Source organism: Ceratotherium simum, chromosome 3, assembly GCF_057802395.1.
Source record: "Ceratotherium simum simum isolate JZ-2026a chromosome 3, ASM5780239v1, whole genome shotgun sequence".
NCBI classification, from domain to species: domain Eukaryota; kingdom Metazoa; phylum Chordata; class Mammalia; order Perissodactyla; family Rhinocerotidae; genus Ceratotherium; species Ceratotherium simum.
This window is the reverse complement of record NC_141902.1, coordinates 54,857,445-54,873,906: the sequence shown is the minus strand read 5'-3', so window position 1 is coordinate 54,873,906 and position 16,462 is coordinate 54,857,445. Positions and strand designations below refer to the sequence as shown.

The 16,462-nt window shown below is 40.5% G+C and overlaps 1 protein-coding gene across 1 annotated transcript in view; it reads left to right on the top strand.

Annotated features, from left to right (window-relative positions):
- RORA (RAR related orphan receptor A) overlaps positions 1-16,462 on the top strand; it is a 98,393-nt gene that overhangs the window by 72,572 nt on the left and 9,359 nt on the right. Inside the window, exons 3-9 of the mRNA XM_004421647.3 lie at positions 399-540; positions 3,190-3,585; positions 8,997-9,118; positions 10,721-10,853; positions 11,520-11,627; positions 12,904-13,014; positions 14,781-14,893. Of these exons, the coding sequence (XP_004421704.1) occupies positions 399-540; positions 3,190-3,585; positions 8,997-9,118; positions 10,721-10,853; positions 11,520-11,627; positions 12,904-13,014; positions 14,781-14,893 (1,125 nt within the window). The remainder of the gene's footprint in view (positions 1-398; positions 541-3,189; positions 3,586-8,996; positions 9,119-10,720; positions 10,854-11,519; positions 11,628-12,903; positions 13,015-14,780; positions 14,894-16,462) is intronic.

Below are 16,462 nucleotides of genomic sequence, written 5' to 3'. Positions count from 1 at the left end.
CTGGACATCCCAGAGAAGTGTTTGTTTTTATTCTACTAAAAATATTTTGGAGATAAAGGTTAAAGATAAGTGCCTTTGTACCATTCCATCAAGCACATAGCTTTGATCTTAGAAGCCAAGAACAGGGCCTGATCCTGTGCCTTTTACGAAGGCAACCATCTGTTGGAGTTAAAGAAAAATTTTTCATGTGTAAGGGACAGAGGATTACCCTCTGGGGATCAATTTTAGTCAAGGAAAAAGAAGTGACTTTAATTTCATTAATGGTCTCCTGGATGATTCTGCTACAAGTTTAATTCTCCATTAAATATTAATGCCGCTCAGTGCTTAGTATATTGCCTTCAGTATCATACTGCTCAAACGGACACTAACCTGTTTTATATTTTATAACTGAATCACAGGGCTTTTTCAGGAGAAGTCAGCAAAGCAATGCCACCTACTCCTGTCCTCGTCAGAAGAACTGTTTGATTGATCGAACCAGTAGAAACCGCTGCCAACACTGTCGATTACAGAAATGCCTTGCCGTGGGGATGTCTCGAGATGGTGAGCTCTCACAGCTTGAGTTCTACAGTAGCCTGGGGTTGTGAAATACCTTCTGAAACCTGGACCCAGACATGCCAGAATATGTCCCCTCTGTCCCTCACTCGCCCACACTCCACTCCCCCTCCCTGGTGGCTTTGTGGGTTTCACAGCAGTTACTTCCTCCTCTGTAATCCATCGGAGTCAGCTGACTGGGTGATGGGGAACAGCATGGTGGAGAAGTGTCTGTGTGGTCAGAACACCTTCAGATTTTTGACGTTTAAGACAGTACAGGTGGACGAATTGATTGACGGTAAGTGTCTTCCGAGGGCCTTAATAAATATACCCCCTAGAGAAATTTTCCCCAATAGGAAACACAAGCCAGAGATAATTGTTACATGCTTTATACTAGCAAGCTTATTGGCAGTTGGGATGAATTAGCTTTTATGCTAACTGGATATTTTGAATCACATGTCCAAGGCAAATATTTGTACATACAGAATGTGTGAAAATAGTGCAACGCATGGCTCAATGACAAATGTTCTTTTCATTAAAAGAAACTATTTTAAGAAATGGAGACCATGTACCATTCAATTGCAAAACATTTCAAGATCTTCCCGGAAAACTATCTTAAGTGCACTGAATAATCAACAGCAGACTTCAAGACAGTTTTTCTTATACAAGGAAACTGGGCAGAAAGTACAGTGGGTACATTTTAAGGACTTTTCTGAATATACTGGCTGGCTGACTCTCTTAAGAGATCCCTGTGAAGGAAACATCCCTTCCAGTGGAGTTTCAGCCTGTGGAAAAATAATTCAGAATGCTGGGCCTGCATTCTTAAAGCTTGCTTTCCCCGTAGTCAGATGTTCTTGGGGCCTGAGGACCCGCCCAGGCACAAGTTGTGCTGTCCTTTAGTAATGGTGCACAGGGTAGCCTCTTAGAACATGTAGAAACAAGAGGGAAGCTTCTGGCATTGGAAGATGCAAGTCACAGAACTTGCATCATATTCTCAGAAATTCCTGGTATGCAGCTCTGCAGATTGTATCTTCCAATTGCTCTAAACATACAGTTAGCTATATCTCTTATGAACTTGTAAGTTAAGAATCACAAGTTGTGTGTAGATTTTCTCAAAAGCTGATCCTTTCATTTCACTTACAGGATGGTATGATTATTGTTGTTAAGGCAAAAGTTAAAACATTTCACAGTCGCAGCAGAATGAGTTTCACCTATGGGTATTAATCTCCTTGGGTGTGCTAGAGTATTCTTTTCAAAAAAATAAAGCACTTTCAATATGCCTTGTGGAGATTTTGCATATAAGTGTCACTTATTTTGCATATAATTGACAGCAGATATTGTTGGCTTGGAGTGAATCTGGGGGCTTATACAATTATAGACCTGAAATTCAGAGCCCATATCGGTCTGACTGCTGTCTAACCAGCCCCGCCAAAGTTTGTTACCTGAGTTGTGGAAACTGGAAATTGACCAGTGTCCAGCTCGCTTGTTTCCTCTGTGCGAGAGGACAGCACATCCTCCTTGGCAGGAAAAGAATCCACCAGCTGGCCTGGGTGGTGGCCTGGTTCCCAACTTCACTTCTATCTATCCTGCCTCCTGCCCCTCGACTCATAGAATTATGATGATGGTGAGATGGGTGAATTCATCTACCCAATCAGGTATACATTTAACCACAATCAATTAGGAGATCCTAGTCCCTCCAGCAGAGGCTTTATCTGCATATACAGAGTCGGGCTGAGAAATAAATGGGTTAGTGGGAGAGTTCAGACCAGGAAATCATTGGGCATTTTTTTTCTCAGTTATCTGGGTGTTTTAGGAGAAATCATTTGGGATTCTGGATAAACTGGAAAGTTATGACAGTCATTGCTCCACTTTAAATATAGGGACACATTGCAAGGAGAAGCGTTGCAAACACAGATTCGGCCAACAGGGATCGTACACAGTGATTGCCCTTTCCAAAGTTCTGATAACCTTTCTACTTGAGGCTAAATCAGAGGAGTAGAAAGTGTCATTTAAAGATGAGTCCAAAGGTTTCACAGTGGCCACTGTGACCCAGGAGTAGGGGACGGGATTTCTTAGATCGGGTAGACTCAGAGATGTAATCCAGGGAATTGCAAAGGCCTTGTCCAGTTTGTTTAGGTCTCTCGATGAAGCCCCAGATTTGGATGTTTGATCGGGAAGAAACTCATCCGAGTATACGGAATAATAAAAGTTGAGGTTTGACTGCTTGTGCCTCAGTGTACCTCTGTGAGTCTGTGCATCCCTGGGCATTGGTCTGAACACTGGGAAGAGGAAGAGCTGGTCTAGGCCAGCTGCATGGACAGAGAGTGAACAAGCCCATTACGTCACATAGTGGCTCCCACTGAGCGTAGGGTTTTGTAACAGCAGAAAAACATAGTGGTCGTTGCTCTGGGTCTCTTCTACCAGTCCTGGGTCTGCTTCTGAAACTTAGTTCCTCTGGGATGCGTCTTTGCTGTTGGGGGTATGGAGCAGCCTGTGTGCAGTGGGACGGTTTTCACCTCTGGATCACGTCCTTATTTTGTGGCTATGTGGTTTTTGATTGCGACTGTCTGAGACTTCAAAGGAACCCCTAAAGCACGCTGGAGAGGATAATGAAGAAGAGCATATTGTACATGGTGTGTTTTGGCTTTTTTCTTCCAGCTGTAAAATTTGGCCGAATGTCGAAAAAGCAGAGAGACAGCTTGTATGCAGAAGTGCAGAAACACCGGATGCAGCAGCAGCAGCGAGACCACCAACAGCAGCCTGGAGAGGCCGAGCCGCTGACTCCGACCTACAACATCTCAGCCAATGGGCTGACGGAACTTCACGACGACCTCAGCAACTACATCGACGGGCACACCCCTGAGGGGAGCAAGGCAGACTCTGCCGTCAGCAGCTTCTACCTGGACATACAGCCTTCCCCGGACCAGTCAGGTCTGGATATCAATGGAATCAAACCAGAACCAATATGTGACTACACACCAGCATCAGGCTTCTTTCCTTACTGTTCTTTCACCAATGGAGAGACTTCCCCAACTGTGTCCATGGCAGAATTAGGTAAGGGTGTCCGTGTTTCCATTGGGATGCGCTACTCCTGCCCTTTGCAGTAAACAGGAGATGTTTGACCTTCCTCTAATGAGTTATGTTATTAAAATAATGCAACTAGAAGGGCAATTCACCTTTACCATTTGGACCACTTCATAATTCCATCCTGCTCCTTGCTTTTGACTGTGCACTGCTTCCCATCATACATTGACCTCTCAGCATCAGAGATGGGACAACATAAACTTAAAGCAGTCTTTAAATTCCATACAAAACTGTAAGCTCAGGGAATGGCCCCCATTAACTTCATCAGTTATTTACTTTAGTGATATTCCAGGTATTGCTTTATACCTAAAGTCATAGAAATGGCAGCCCACAAACTGAACCTGGTCCACAGACATGTTTTCTTGACCAGTGCAGAGTTTTAAAATTTTTGAATCAGTTGCTAAATGTTTAAACCTGGACAGTTCCACCTAAAAGTTCATATTTCCAGCTTCTTGTGGGAGGGAAAAAATAAATGATCTAGTTACACTGGACCAGCATTTGTGAATGGCACCAACCAACTGGAACCAGTTGGCTCTAACACCTTGAGATGGTCCCATCCCACTTTTCCCATTTCTGTCACTGCCCAGCCCCTGTAGGCATCTACATTTTGCCACCCTGATGTATTCTATAAATGTTAGAGGGAAATTGGCTTATTTATTTGCCAAAATGTTTTGGTGATGGAGATTGGTGACAAAACTGATGTATTTCATAAAAGACTAACCATGCAAAAAAAAAAACAAAAAACTTGTCATTTCCTTATTCCTGTGACAGTGTTGCTTCTTGGGAGATGTGACCTAGAAATATTGATAACACGAACAATGGGAAACTTTCCATTGCAAGGAAGTTGTGTTAACATCCTCTCTTATATTTAATCGATTTTTGAGTGCAGCACTATTATTAGAGAAACTTTGATAAGAACCTTTGCAGTTTTAGAATTTGATCTGCTCCTCCCTGTGATTCCTCACACAAGGTTATAATCCTTTGGGATATTTCAATTAGTTGCTGTGGAGATGACTTGGTTAATATGAGGAGAGAATGAAGACTTCACATGGAAAAGAACCGGCAGGTTCTGCCTTGAGCACAGACATCCTCAGTCCACAGAAATAATGGTTGTGTTCTTTAGATGGTTTCTCCACCTCTGTACCTCATAAAACATTTTTTACGTGAAATTTATATTTCCAGTAAAATCTTTCTCCAAATAGAACAAATTGAATGTTCTTTACGGTTTTTGCACAAGCACCTCTTTATGGGTCTAAATTTAAATCCTCAAGAGCAGGGACATTTTCAGCCTGGTCTTTAAGCACTGAACAGCATTCAAGGTGCATCGCAGATCTTTTGATTAACAGAGAAACCTCTGAACTAGAAGCCAAGCTGAGCAGAGGGAGGTTTGATTTTTTTTTTTTTTTTTTTTTCTTGAACTAGAACAAAAACCTTCCATTTTTGTCGTGAAATCTTGGTTGGCTGAGCCTTAAGCAGGACTGTAATGAAAGTAAAATTTTCAGAAATGAATAAGGATTTGATTGAAAGCTGACATGATATCATGAAAAATGACCTGGCTCACTTTAGGTTTGCTTCCACCTTATCATAAATACTAGTGAATCCAGCCTGTGTGCTTGTCAGATGTTCAGTCCTGAAATAAATCCACAGGGCTTAGCCAGAGTGTCGCCCTTGAAGGTGGCACTATGGCTAAATGTGTGCTAATATCTGAGTGGGACCAGAATGGCTAAACCGAGTCCCCCAGTCTCTCCTTCCCTCACAAATCAGTTTCCTCTTCCACAGTTGTCACCTCCTCGTGTAGTCTGGGAGCCCTGTGCCCTCATACATTCTCCATGTTTTCCTAAAGTAGGGATTTTTCACATGCGTTGTGGCATTTTCCAGGATGAATACAATTAACTCGGCAATAGGATTACTCATACCCAAAACTAAACAAGAATTTATCTGAAAAGGATATAATTGGGCTCTCATTTTCAACCCCATTTACATGTACACAAGAGCGTGAGGAGCTAAGAGTAGCATAAAAGTGGCCAAAGACGTTGCTGCTCCTTATTCAAAGCTCTCTGAAGTTCCCTGATATTTCCTTCAGAGCTAAAGTCCTGCTATCTCTTTAACTAAGATTCTTGACTTCATTTTAGGCTAAATTTTTTTCATCAGATTTTAAACAAATGAAACCAATGGTACAATTGGGAAATAACTTGTAGATTAACATCCTAAGCCCAATTCTATCTTTCAATAATAGTGTCTAGAATCCATTAATTTTAGTGGAGATATGCCTGCATTCCTGGCTAGGAAATTTTGCCCTTGATGTACAATTAATACCTGAATTATACACTCCAGATCAGCAAACTAGGTTCATTAAAAAAAAAAAGCTAACTGCGCTTGTTACTATAATCGATAACTAAACCCTTGTTCGGGAGAGACACCTGATATATTGGGCAAAGCATGAGACAAGAAGTCAGCTTATATGGGTCCTAGCTTTGCTGTAGGTTGTACACCCCAGCATGTGTCATGTAACCTCTGCAAGTGGCAGTCTCCCTACCTATAGAATATGAAGATTAAGAGCACAGACTCCGGAACCAGATTGTGTGTGTTTGAATCATTGGCCACTTGCCAGCTATGACACCTTGGAAAAGTCACTTAATCTCACTGTGGCTCGGTTTCCTCATCTGTAAAATGGAGATAATACTAGTACATTCCTCTTAGGGTTGTTATGAAGATTAAGAAAATATATATATTTAGAATATTTATATAAGTTATATGGGTCTGGCACATAGTAAATGCTCCGTAAGTGTTAACTATCATCATTATTATTGTTGTTATTGTCTGTAAACTAAGGAGAGTTTGGACCAGATGATGTCTAAAATTCCTTCCCACTATGAAAATCTGTGACTAACTCAGAAGTCAGGATTTTCCGTGTAAAATATCTAGACCTTGGCTCTATTGATGAAGCCATCATGGTTGAGGAGGTGAACTGTGTGAGTTATCCACTGAGCTCAGACCAGAAACCAGGTCTCCTAACTCCTAGTTCCAAGGTATTTCACTCTTCAAGACTGTTTCTCTGAGACACTACACTCACTTCTTAACTTCTACTCAGTCTGACCATATTCTCCTTTGCTGAAGTGGAGGTTTAAAAATAGCGAGGTGTCTAAAATCTTACACTTGCCAAATCAACTGTGAATTGGAATCAACGGCAGAAGGTGGAAATGCAGCCACTGCCCTCTACTGGTGTGTTTTGTGCATTGCATCATTCGTTGTCTCACTTCTACGAGCTGAACTTAAATACAGAGGAGTGGGAACAATTTTTAGGATGAAGTGAAACAATAAGATGCTGACCATATTAACTAGAAAAGAGGCATGATATGGAAGAGAATACTGTAAGCCTCTTCTCATTCTTCACCTCATAGGATGCCCCAGCTTCCCTGTGAAAACTTCATCATTTTTTTTTTCATATCTGCAAAAACTGATTTACTCTTTACACATTTATCTTGTTTCTGACTCCCCATTATTTTTTTGTCTTTATTCCCCTCTTCTCTTCACAAGGGTCATTGATTCTGAGACGCACTTTACTGGCTTCTCGCTCTTAGTTTCTCTGTCTTTCTTTGAATCTTATTCTTTTGTTTCTGTTTTATTTTTTATGATATTTATTTATGTTGTTTCTATGTCTGTGTGTTGTCAACTAGGGCTGTTAAGGTCTATTGTGTTTTGGTATCTCTAAGGAGATTCTAGTTTCAAGCTTCATTTAGGTGAACTTGCTGTGTTTTCACACTGCTTGCCTTGTTTAGTCTGATTCTGTTTGATGAAAGCAGTAATAGATTTCCAAATAAACAGACACTCTGACTAGTGTTGCCAAGTTTGCATGCAGCACCATTCTTTTACATGGCTTTCCTACTACATCTTCCAGACCCTGGGAGGGGGATCACTTTTGGGTATGGTTTCATATTCACGAACCTTTTCAACTTCTTTTAAAACACTTCTTAAATGTCCTTCCTTTCCATAACAATTGTTACCAACCTACTTCAGCTCTTAGTCCCTCAAATCTAGATTCCAGCAGCTTTCTATCTGGTCCTCCTGCCTCCAGCCTCTCCACCCTCCAATCCACCAATCACAAAGCTGCTTGTTCTATTTCCCCAGATACAGTGTTTGGCATGTCAGCTCCCTCTTAAGAAGCCTGCTGACTCCTTTTGTTAATCAAGTCCACACTCTCAATCCTAACGTTCAAGATCCTTCAGGATTTGGACTCCTACCTACTCATATTTCTGTTTTGACATTATCACTTTTCACATCTGCCTGTCTCCTATAAATGCCGTATTTGTTCCTTCATCTAACATCCCTCGAATGTGGAATTGGCCCACCTCCTCATGCCACTGGCCTCTACCTACCAAATCCTCCCCATCCTTCAGGGTCGAACTCAGATGTTCCTCTTCTGCCAAGAAGCATCCCCTAATTCCCCTCATCTCTCACTTCCCTGACAGCACCTGTTGTCTTTCTTTCTTTCTCTTCTGATATAAATTCAACTTTATGCTTTATTGTCTCATGGTTGAATTGTCCTTTCACTGTGTCCATACGTGTTCATCAGATTATAAGTTGCTAGAGAAACTTCTTTGGCTTCTATTACTTTTAATATCTTCAAACTCCCTACCCTCCCATAAGAACAAATGTTTATGTAGTACATGCTATGTAACACCCTCTGTTCTAAGTGCTCAACTCTTTTAATTCTCTCAGAAGCCCTATGAAATATATACTGTTTCCTTCATTTTACAAATGAAGAAACTAAAGCACCGAGAGCTTAAGTAACTTACCCAAGATCACACAGCCAGTAAGTAGCAGAGCTGAGATTCAAACCCAGGGAGAGGGTTCCAGAGGCCATCTCTTAACCACCTCACTATATATAGTGACACAGGAGGCCCTCAGTAATGCTTGTTCTGCTATCTGCAGGAAAAACAAAAGAAATACATAGTTGTCACAAAAGAATACCATTTCTTAATTTGTCGAGAGTAATCCTTCCTAGGTCAATGTATATGGCCGACGTGTCTTCATAAAGTGCCAAGAAGAGTCTGTCAGTCATTTCCCACACCTATCTAGGTCAATATTTGTTCATTCCCAGACATTGGTGTAAAGGCACAGAAGAAGGTCAAGGTCAGGAGGGTCTTTGAAGTCAGCAAGCCTTATTGCCAAATGTTGGCTTTGCGTGTCCTTCATCCTCATGTTCCAAAATACAGAATAGTTCCAAATTTCTTACTGAAATACATGAAGATAATTAAAACCGGTTCAGCATGTTGCTTTATACTTGTTACTTTTTAAATCAAGTATTAAGTAGGGAAAACACTGATTATCCGAAGAAGAGCTTAGCTTCTCATGTTTGTGATCTTCTGTTTTCTCCTTAGAACACCTTGCACAGAATATATCTAAATCACATCTGGAAACTTGCCAGTACTTGAGAGAAGAGCTCCAGCAGATAACGTGGCAGACCTTTCTGCAGGAGGAGATTGAGAACTATCAAAACAAGGTATAGTCTGAAGGGTTCTACCTAAGATTGAGACAACATTGGGAAAGGTGTGCGTGCAGGAGATGTGATCAAGAATACAAACAGACCAAAGAATGAATGTCTTTCATCAGATATCAGATTTCTGTTTAAAAATCTTTCTTCCTGAGCTGATCATGTACTTGGCGTTTTGTCTTCTTACGGAGAAGCCACTGTGTGAAATTTCAGCAATAGCCAACAAATTCTGTTGTGCCTATAACTATACATGTATCTCCTATCATGTGTCAACAGGGGGGCTAGATTAAGCAGCTTCCAAAAGCCTAAGTGAATTGGGATTTGTCCCGATATCACAATGGAAGATTTCAAGGGCTGGAAGATAATGTGAAAATAATCTCAGCCTTATGTTTCCAGAGGTTAAGAAGAAGGAGTTTAGAGAGTGTATACAAAAAAAGGTTTGGAAGCCGTGATCATAACTCCAGTCTGAACCTAGCACTGTGAGGCTGACAAATAGTGCTGCTATTTGCCTTTTTCTATAAAACTCTCTTATCAACAAGCCACCAAAATTGGAGGGCAGGGCTGGAGAAGGGGAAATTTTAATTATCCACTCTGCCTTTGGTAAAAGAAAATGCTGTTATTTTTGTCAATAATCATAGAAATTCAGGCTTAGGAAGGACCATAGAGATTATCTAGGCTAATCTTCCCCTTCATTTTACATTTGAGGAAACTAAAATCCCTTGGCATATGGCTGGAGAGTGAAAACATCAGGACCAGACCATGACTCCTGGCTCCTAGTTCAGTGTTTCTTCCACCCCATTATATTGGTAAAAACAGTCTTAAACTAAGGTTGGGGGAACAAGTGAGCCATGCAACAGATCCAGGTCACCCTGTCACTGAGTTGGAGCGTGGGTGTATACAAGGCATTAAATAGGACAGGTTGGGGAATAGCAACACATCACTTTATTTGCCTTGGAGGTAGCAGGTAACACCAGCAGCCAGAGTTACAAAGAAGCAAGAAAGCAGTAAGAAGCAGCAAGGCTGTGGAATGAGATTCAGAGTCAGAGATGCTGGGATTTGAACCCCAGCTCCAGTACCTATTAGCTGTGAAACTTCTGTGCGCATTCATATCTATTTATGGAAAACAGAAAAACGTTCTTGTGAAAATGAAATCAGACAAGGATGTCATAAAGCTCCAAGCTCATAGCAGGTGCACAATAAATGTAATTGATGCCTCTTTTCTTCCCTTCCCCCAGTAAAGTGGTGTTAAGTTCCCCAAGGCAAAATAACTGCTTAAAAGAAGATCCTCCTTTGCCACTTCATGGTCCAGGGTTAAAGCAGTGGCATGCATTGCTTCCCTGACTCATGTTTTCATCTTCTGCTATATACATACTCACAACATCTTCCCCCCGTCCCTTTGCCATCAAAATGGTAAGAGAAGAATTGGAAGAGATGAGAAAGGATTTGGAAGCAATTGTTATATCCCAAATAAACTGGCCAACTGTTAATTTTTTAATCCCCTAGGCTTTTAATTCATTTCCAAAGAAGGATTTTACAAAATAGGAAGAGTTAAAACAGCGGTGTCAAAGATTTGGGTGACCGTGTATGTTAATGTGTTTCCCTCTTCAACAGCAGCGGGAGGTGATGTGGCAATTGTGTGCCATCAAAATTACGGAAGCTATACAGTATGTGGTGGAGTTTGCCAAACGCATTGATGGATTTATGGAACTGTGTCAAAACGATCAAATTGTGCTTCTCAAAGCAGGTATGTGCTTTCCAAGTGAATTTTGAGATCCCTCCCTAAACTGCTTTCTCCGTCTTATTAAAGAAATGCTTGGTAAGGAAGGTGTCGGGAGCAGTTTTTCTCCAATGATAACAGCTCAGGTTTCTCTTAGCAGAAACTGAGTTCTTTTTAAAGGTTTTTGAGCTATTTGCAGGAGACATTCCCTCCATTTTTCTTCTCCTCTGGGTGAAAAGATTAATTTGAAAGACACCTGCATTCCCCAATTTTAGCATAACCGGTGTTTTGTTTTTACCCTTCAAATCCTCAGGAGGTTACGATAGGTCGTTAGAAAGAAGGTTGTTTGTGGAACTCAGAGAGATATCCCTGCGTTTTTTTGTTTGTTTTAATAAATAAGAATCAAGAGTTTTCCTAGCAACTCTGAGACTCCATATTGCAAGACAGAAGAGTGCCAAAGAAGTATTTGTAAATCAATCTCGCTTCGGTAATACAGGCTTTCACTTCAGCACAAGTCTTTAGTTACACTAGTGACCTTTGCCCTTTTAAATAGAGAACTGAGGAGACTGAGAGCCCACTGGCTAAACTGCACACGACACCCACTGCGCTGACTCAGAAAGTGGTCTTCACGTTAGTGCCTTCAGAATACACTCACCAAGGTGGAATAATCCCATCATTTCTGCCTTTGCTTAGGTTCTCTAGAGGTGGTATTTATCAGAATGTGCCGTGCCTTTGACTCCCAGAACAACACCGTGTACTTTGATGGGAAATATGCTAGCCCCGAAGTCTTCAAATCCTTGGGTAAGGAAATCTCTGGGGGCTTTGTCTTCAAATCAGGGCTACAGGAGAAGATGGGAGTGGAGTGAGAGCTCTTAGTGAACAAAATGGAAAGCGGTTATTTGGATACAAAAATTAGAGGATTTTATACCTAGGTTACTTTATAATTAGTCACTGTAGAGAATTCACACAGCTCAAACGTTTTTTGTCTGTTACATGTAAATGTCTAGAGTTTCATTTTATCTGGTTGATAATACAAGAAATTTATATTATATATCCTACCAGTTCCCTTCCAGATTTGCAGGGGATATATTATTCAGATAAACTAGAGAATGTGATTTGATACATAAAATCAAGCAAAGAGCTGAAAGTCAGCCCTTCCATACTCCTCAAATAAGAACCATTAATGAGAATTAAATGCAGATATCGAAGAAATAAAGTATAGCTAAGTGAAACTGTGACATAAACTTTAAAAATAAATTATTTTGGATTTCTAAAATTTAAATAAAGTGGGATATAGTCATTAAGAAGAATGGGACAGTATCCAAGATATGTTGTTAAGTGATTTTAAAAACAGTTAAATGACAGAAGATATGTATACTTTAGTATAGACCATTGCTATTTAAATATATACATAGCATGCAAATCCGAAAGAATAGACACCAAACTTAACTAGTCTTTTGGGGATGGATTATTTTTCTGTGGGACTTTCACATTTTATATTTTCAGTTCTGTAATAGTTATAATGATTTTACCACCATAATCTGTCATTTGTTAGGATTTTTAAGGGTTTTTTACATCAGATAGAGTAGAAAACAAAAAATGAGTGAATGTAACATTTCAGTTAGATTGTTCTGACTCCATTGGTTGGGTGTGGGCTCCAAAGTCAGGCAGCCTGGCTTTGAATCTCAGGCTGTTAATTCCTACCTGTGTAACCTTAGGTACATTACTTTTCTCACCAAGTCTGTTTTCTTACCTCTAAAATGGGAATGATAATAATACCTCCCTCATAGGGCTCTTGTGAAATAGTAGGACACCCAAAGAAGCGTCTTAGATCAGTACCTAACATAGTAATCACACAACAAAAGTTAACTCTCATTATTTTGAATGATGATGATGGTGGTGATGGTGATGTCGGGTAAACAGATTTTACTTTTAAGATTTAAAACTATTAAATGGTAGAAATGTTATCACTGTCCCCTTTGATCTTCAACTACTAGATCCCTTTTCACATTCTTCTATATTTTTCTCCTGGGATCATAATCAAAATCCTAAACTGTATTTATTTTAATTTTGGCAGGTTGTGAAGACTTTATTAGCTTTGTATTTGAATTTGGAAAGAGTTTATGTTCTATGCACCTGACTGAAGATGAAATTGCATTATTTTCTGCATTTGTACTGATGTCAGCAGGTAAGATAACCAAATAAAAATAAATGGTTTATTTTATTTTTTATTTTTTATTTTTTTTTTGTGAGGAAGATCAGCCCTGAGCTAACATCCATGCTAATCCTCCTCTTTTTGCTGAGGAAGACTGGCTCTGAGCTAACATCTATTGCCAATCCTCCTCCTTTTTTCTCCCCCAAAGCCCCAGTAGATAGTTGTATGTCATAGTTGCCCATCCTTCTAGTTGCTGTATGTGGGACGCGGCCTCAGCATGGCCGGAGAAGTGGTGCGTCGGTGCGCGCCCGGCATCCGAACCCGGGCCGCCAGTAGCGGCGTGCGCACTTAACCGCTAAGCCACAGGGCTGGCCCCTAAAATGGTTTAAAAGTTATCCAGGTAAAGAATTTTTATAAGGTGCATAACTTTTAGAATATTCAGGGGGCTACTGAGAGAGGCTGCCACCCTTATTAAATCCAATTTTAACTTTTTGGAAGAACAACCCCCCCACACACACACACACACATACATATATCCTTTTAAGAAGACCTCATGCTGTTTTGATAAAATCTTAAGAAATGAGAATTGAATAAAACCCAGTCCACAATTAACTTCCTGATACCAAGAGAAATGCTATGGTTGAGTAGGGTTGCCCTCCTTAACACCAATCTGCAAGATAACATGGTTTTTAAGACATCCTACTTTTCCTTAAAATCCATTTGGATATCATCTACAAGTTTTTCTGAATTTCATCTATGTTTTCTTTTTTTTGTGAGGAAGATCAGCCCTGAGCTAACATCCATGCCAATCCTCCTCTTTTTGCTGAGGAAGACTGGCCCTGGGGGGCTAACATCTGTGCCTATCTTCCTCCACTTTATATGGGACGCTGCCACAGCATGGCCTGACAAGTGCTGCATCGGTGCACGCCCAGGATCCGAACCCGGGCCACCAGCAGCAGAGCGCACGCACTTAACCACTAGGCCACAGGGCCGGCCCTTAATCTATGTTTTCAACCATTACTGCCTCTTGGGGATAATCAGTTTTGCAAATTTGCTATCTTCTATTTGGAATTCTTACACATAAAGACTTTATCCTAAATTAACAACCCTTAAGTCATTTGGAATTCTATTGACGATTTTAGTTGCCTTGGATTATAAGGCAATTTTCATATTTGCCAGAAAGGCTAGCAGGATTGATATGAGTATTTCATTCAGAAATGTAATTATTAGAAAGGCTTGAGGGGCCATAGTGGTTTCATTTCCATTCGTGTGAGTATGACCTTAGATTAAATGGCTATCCTTTTGGAAGGGGAGGGCCCTCCCTTCCTTTAAGTATCAGTAAGAATGAAAAGGTTTAACACTGTTTTATAACTGTCATACATCACTCTTTCACCTTTTTAGGAGCAAATTTCGAACAAGGACTGAAACTGGCCGTCAGTCTCTAGCTCTGCATTGTGGTGAATAATCTGTGTCTAAGGGTCAGGAGGGGGACCGGCCCGTGGCATAGCAGTTAAGTGCGTGTGCTCCCCTGCTGGCGGCCCGGGTTCAAATCCTGGGTGTGCACCGATGCACCGCTTGTCAGGCCATGCTGTGGCAGCGTCCCATATAAAATGGAAGAAGATAGGCACAGATGTTAGCCCCCCAGGGCCAGTCTTCCTCAGCAAAAAGAGGAGGATTGGCATGGATGTTAGCTCAGGGCTGATCTTCCTCACAAAAAAGAAAAAAAAAGAGTCAAGAGGAATTGGGTGTTCTGACTCCATGTTGGAGGAATACTAAGGAGTATCATTTTTCATGTTTAGATCGCTCGTGGCTGCAGGAAAAGGTAAAAATTGAAAAACTACAACAGAAAATTCAGCTAGCTCTTCAACATGTCCTACAGAAGAATCACCGAGAAGATGGAATACTAACAAAGGTGAGAACCAAAGGTGTCCAGTTGGCATAGCCTGAATTATCCCTTGCCACAGATCAGTGCTGCCAGCTACCCTTGTAAGTCATCTGACCAGCCCCCAAAAGTATCAGTAAGCAGCAGGCTACTGAAAAGAAAGAAATATCTCCATTTCAAAAAATTCTGTGGGACCAAAATTCAGGTTAAATTTATTATCATTGGTTATGAAGTGCCCTGCAATAGTAGGGTAATGGTAGAATTTTTTTTAAAGCATTAATACATTCTGGAAATCCTCCTCCTAGTCCATCAAAGTTGGGTATAAAGCAGAGTTAATGTTCTGCGTTGATATAAATTAGAAAAAGAATCTTTGAATTTAGAAGTAGGAAGTTATGAAGGACTAAAACAATTAACCAGGATAACCATATATTCTAATCTTAGTTCTATTTCCATTAAATTCATTAGTAACCAACAATAAATGACTTTTGTATTTTCTTCATCAATTTCCCATTACTACCCTGTATTCCAAGCATAAGGTTTCATTTTTGCTAATTATCTTTTGCAATAAAAATATAATTAGGATGTCAATTTAAAATATGCTAATAGCCTTCAGTGCTAGTGCTGGTAGTATATATTTAGTCTTAGAAAAATCAGCCGTATTCTGTCTTAGATTATTTTATGTGTTTTATTCTTCGAGAAGATGATTTGAAAGGTTTGGGATTTTTTTTCCTGTTTGTTTTCTTTTCTTTTCTCTTGATAGCTAGGTTAGGTCACAAAGGGGAGGTTGGGAGCTGATTACTGTTTTGTTTTTGACTTTGCACCTGTTAAATGAGAGATTGAGGCAGGAATGGGAAATAGAAGGAAGAAGAACTATCAGGAGTTTACTCACTTCTCCATCTTCCTGCCCCCATGCGAAGGCAGCATTAGGTTCTTTTATTGTAGAGAACACCTGACACCCGCACAAGATCTATGATTTGGTGAAAACTTTTCTTAGAAAGGATTATTCTGGGTTGAAATAATAAGTACTTTGCCCTTGTACAGTGCTTTAGAGTTTAAAAAGCATTTTTGCAAGTCATGTAAGTACCCTCAACTGGTACATGGTCAATGCTGGGACTCCCATCCAGGCCTTCAGACTATTCTTTATTTGTTTTTTAACTCAGGGCCTTTTGCTCAGACCTGGAATGGCTTTGTTATAGGCAACGCTCTTTCTGGAGAAGAAGCTTGTCATTGGAGCTGACTAGTACTTGTTCTGCATAAAATATGTAGGGCCTGCCATCATCTCTAGTTGCAGTGACCTCAGCTACCCGTGACTGTCCCCTTGCTCTCTCCTCTATCACCAGATCTCTTCTTTTTCCACAGTGGTAGAGGGGGAGATCGGGATGGTAGAGCAGAAAGCACGTTGGACTGGGAGGAGGATATGGGAGACTCAGGTTTTTGTCTCAGCTCTGCCACTTGTGCTTATGAACATCTTTTCAGGTTATTAAATTGTCTTCAAAATCATGTTTAATGTATACCTGGTGTTCTATAATATGACTGTATGATCATTTATTTTTATCAATCCCTATTACTGGACATCTAAGTTGCTTCAAGTATGTTTCA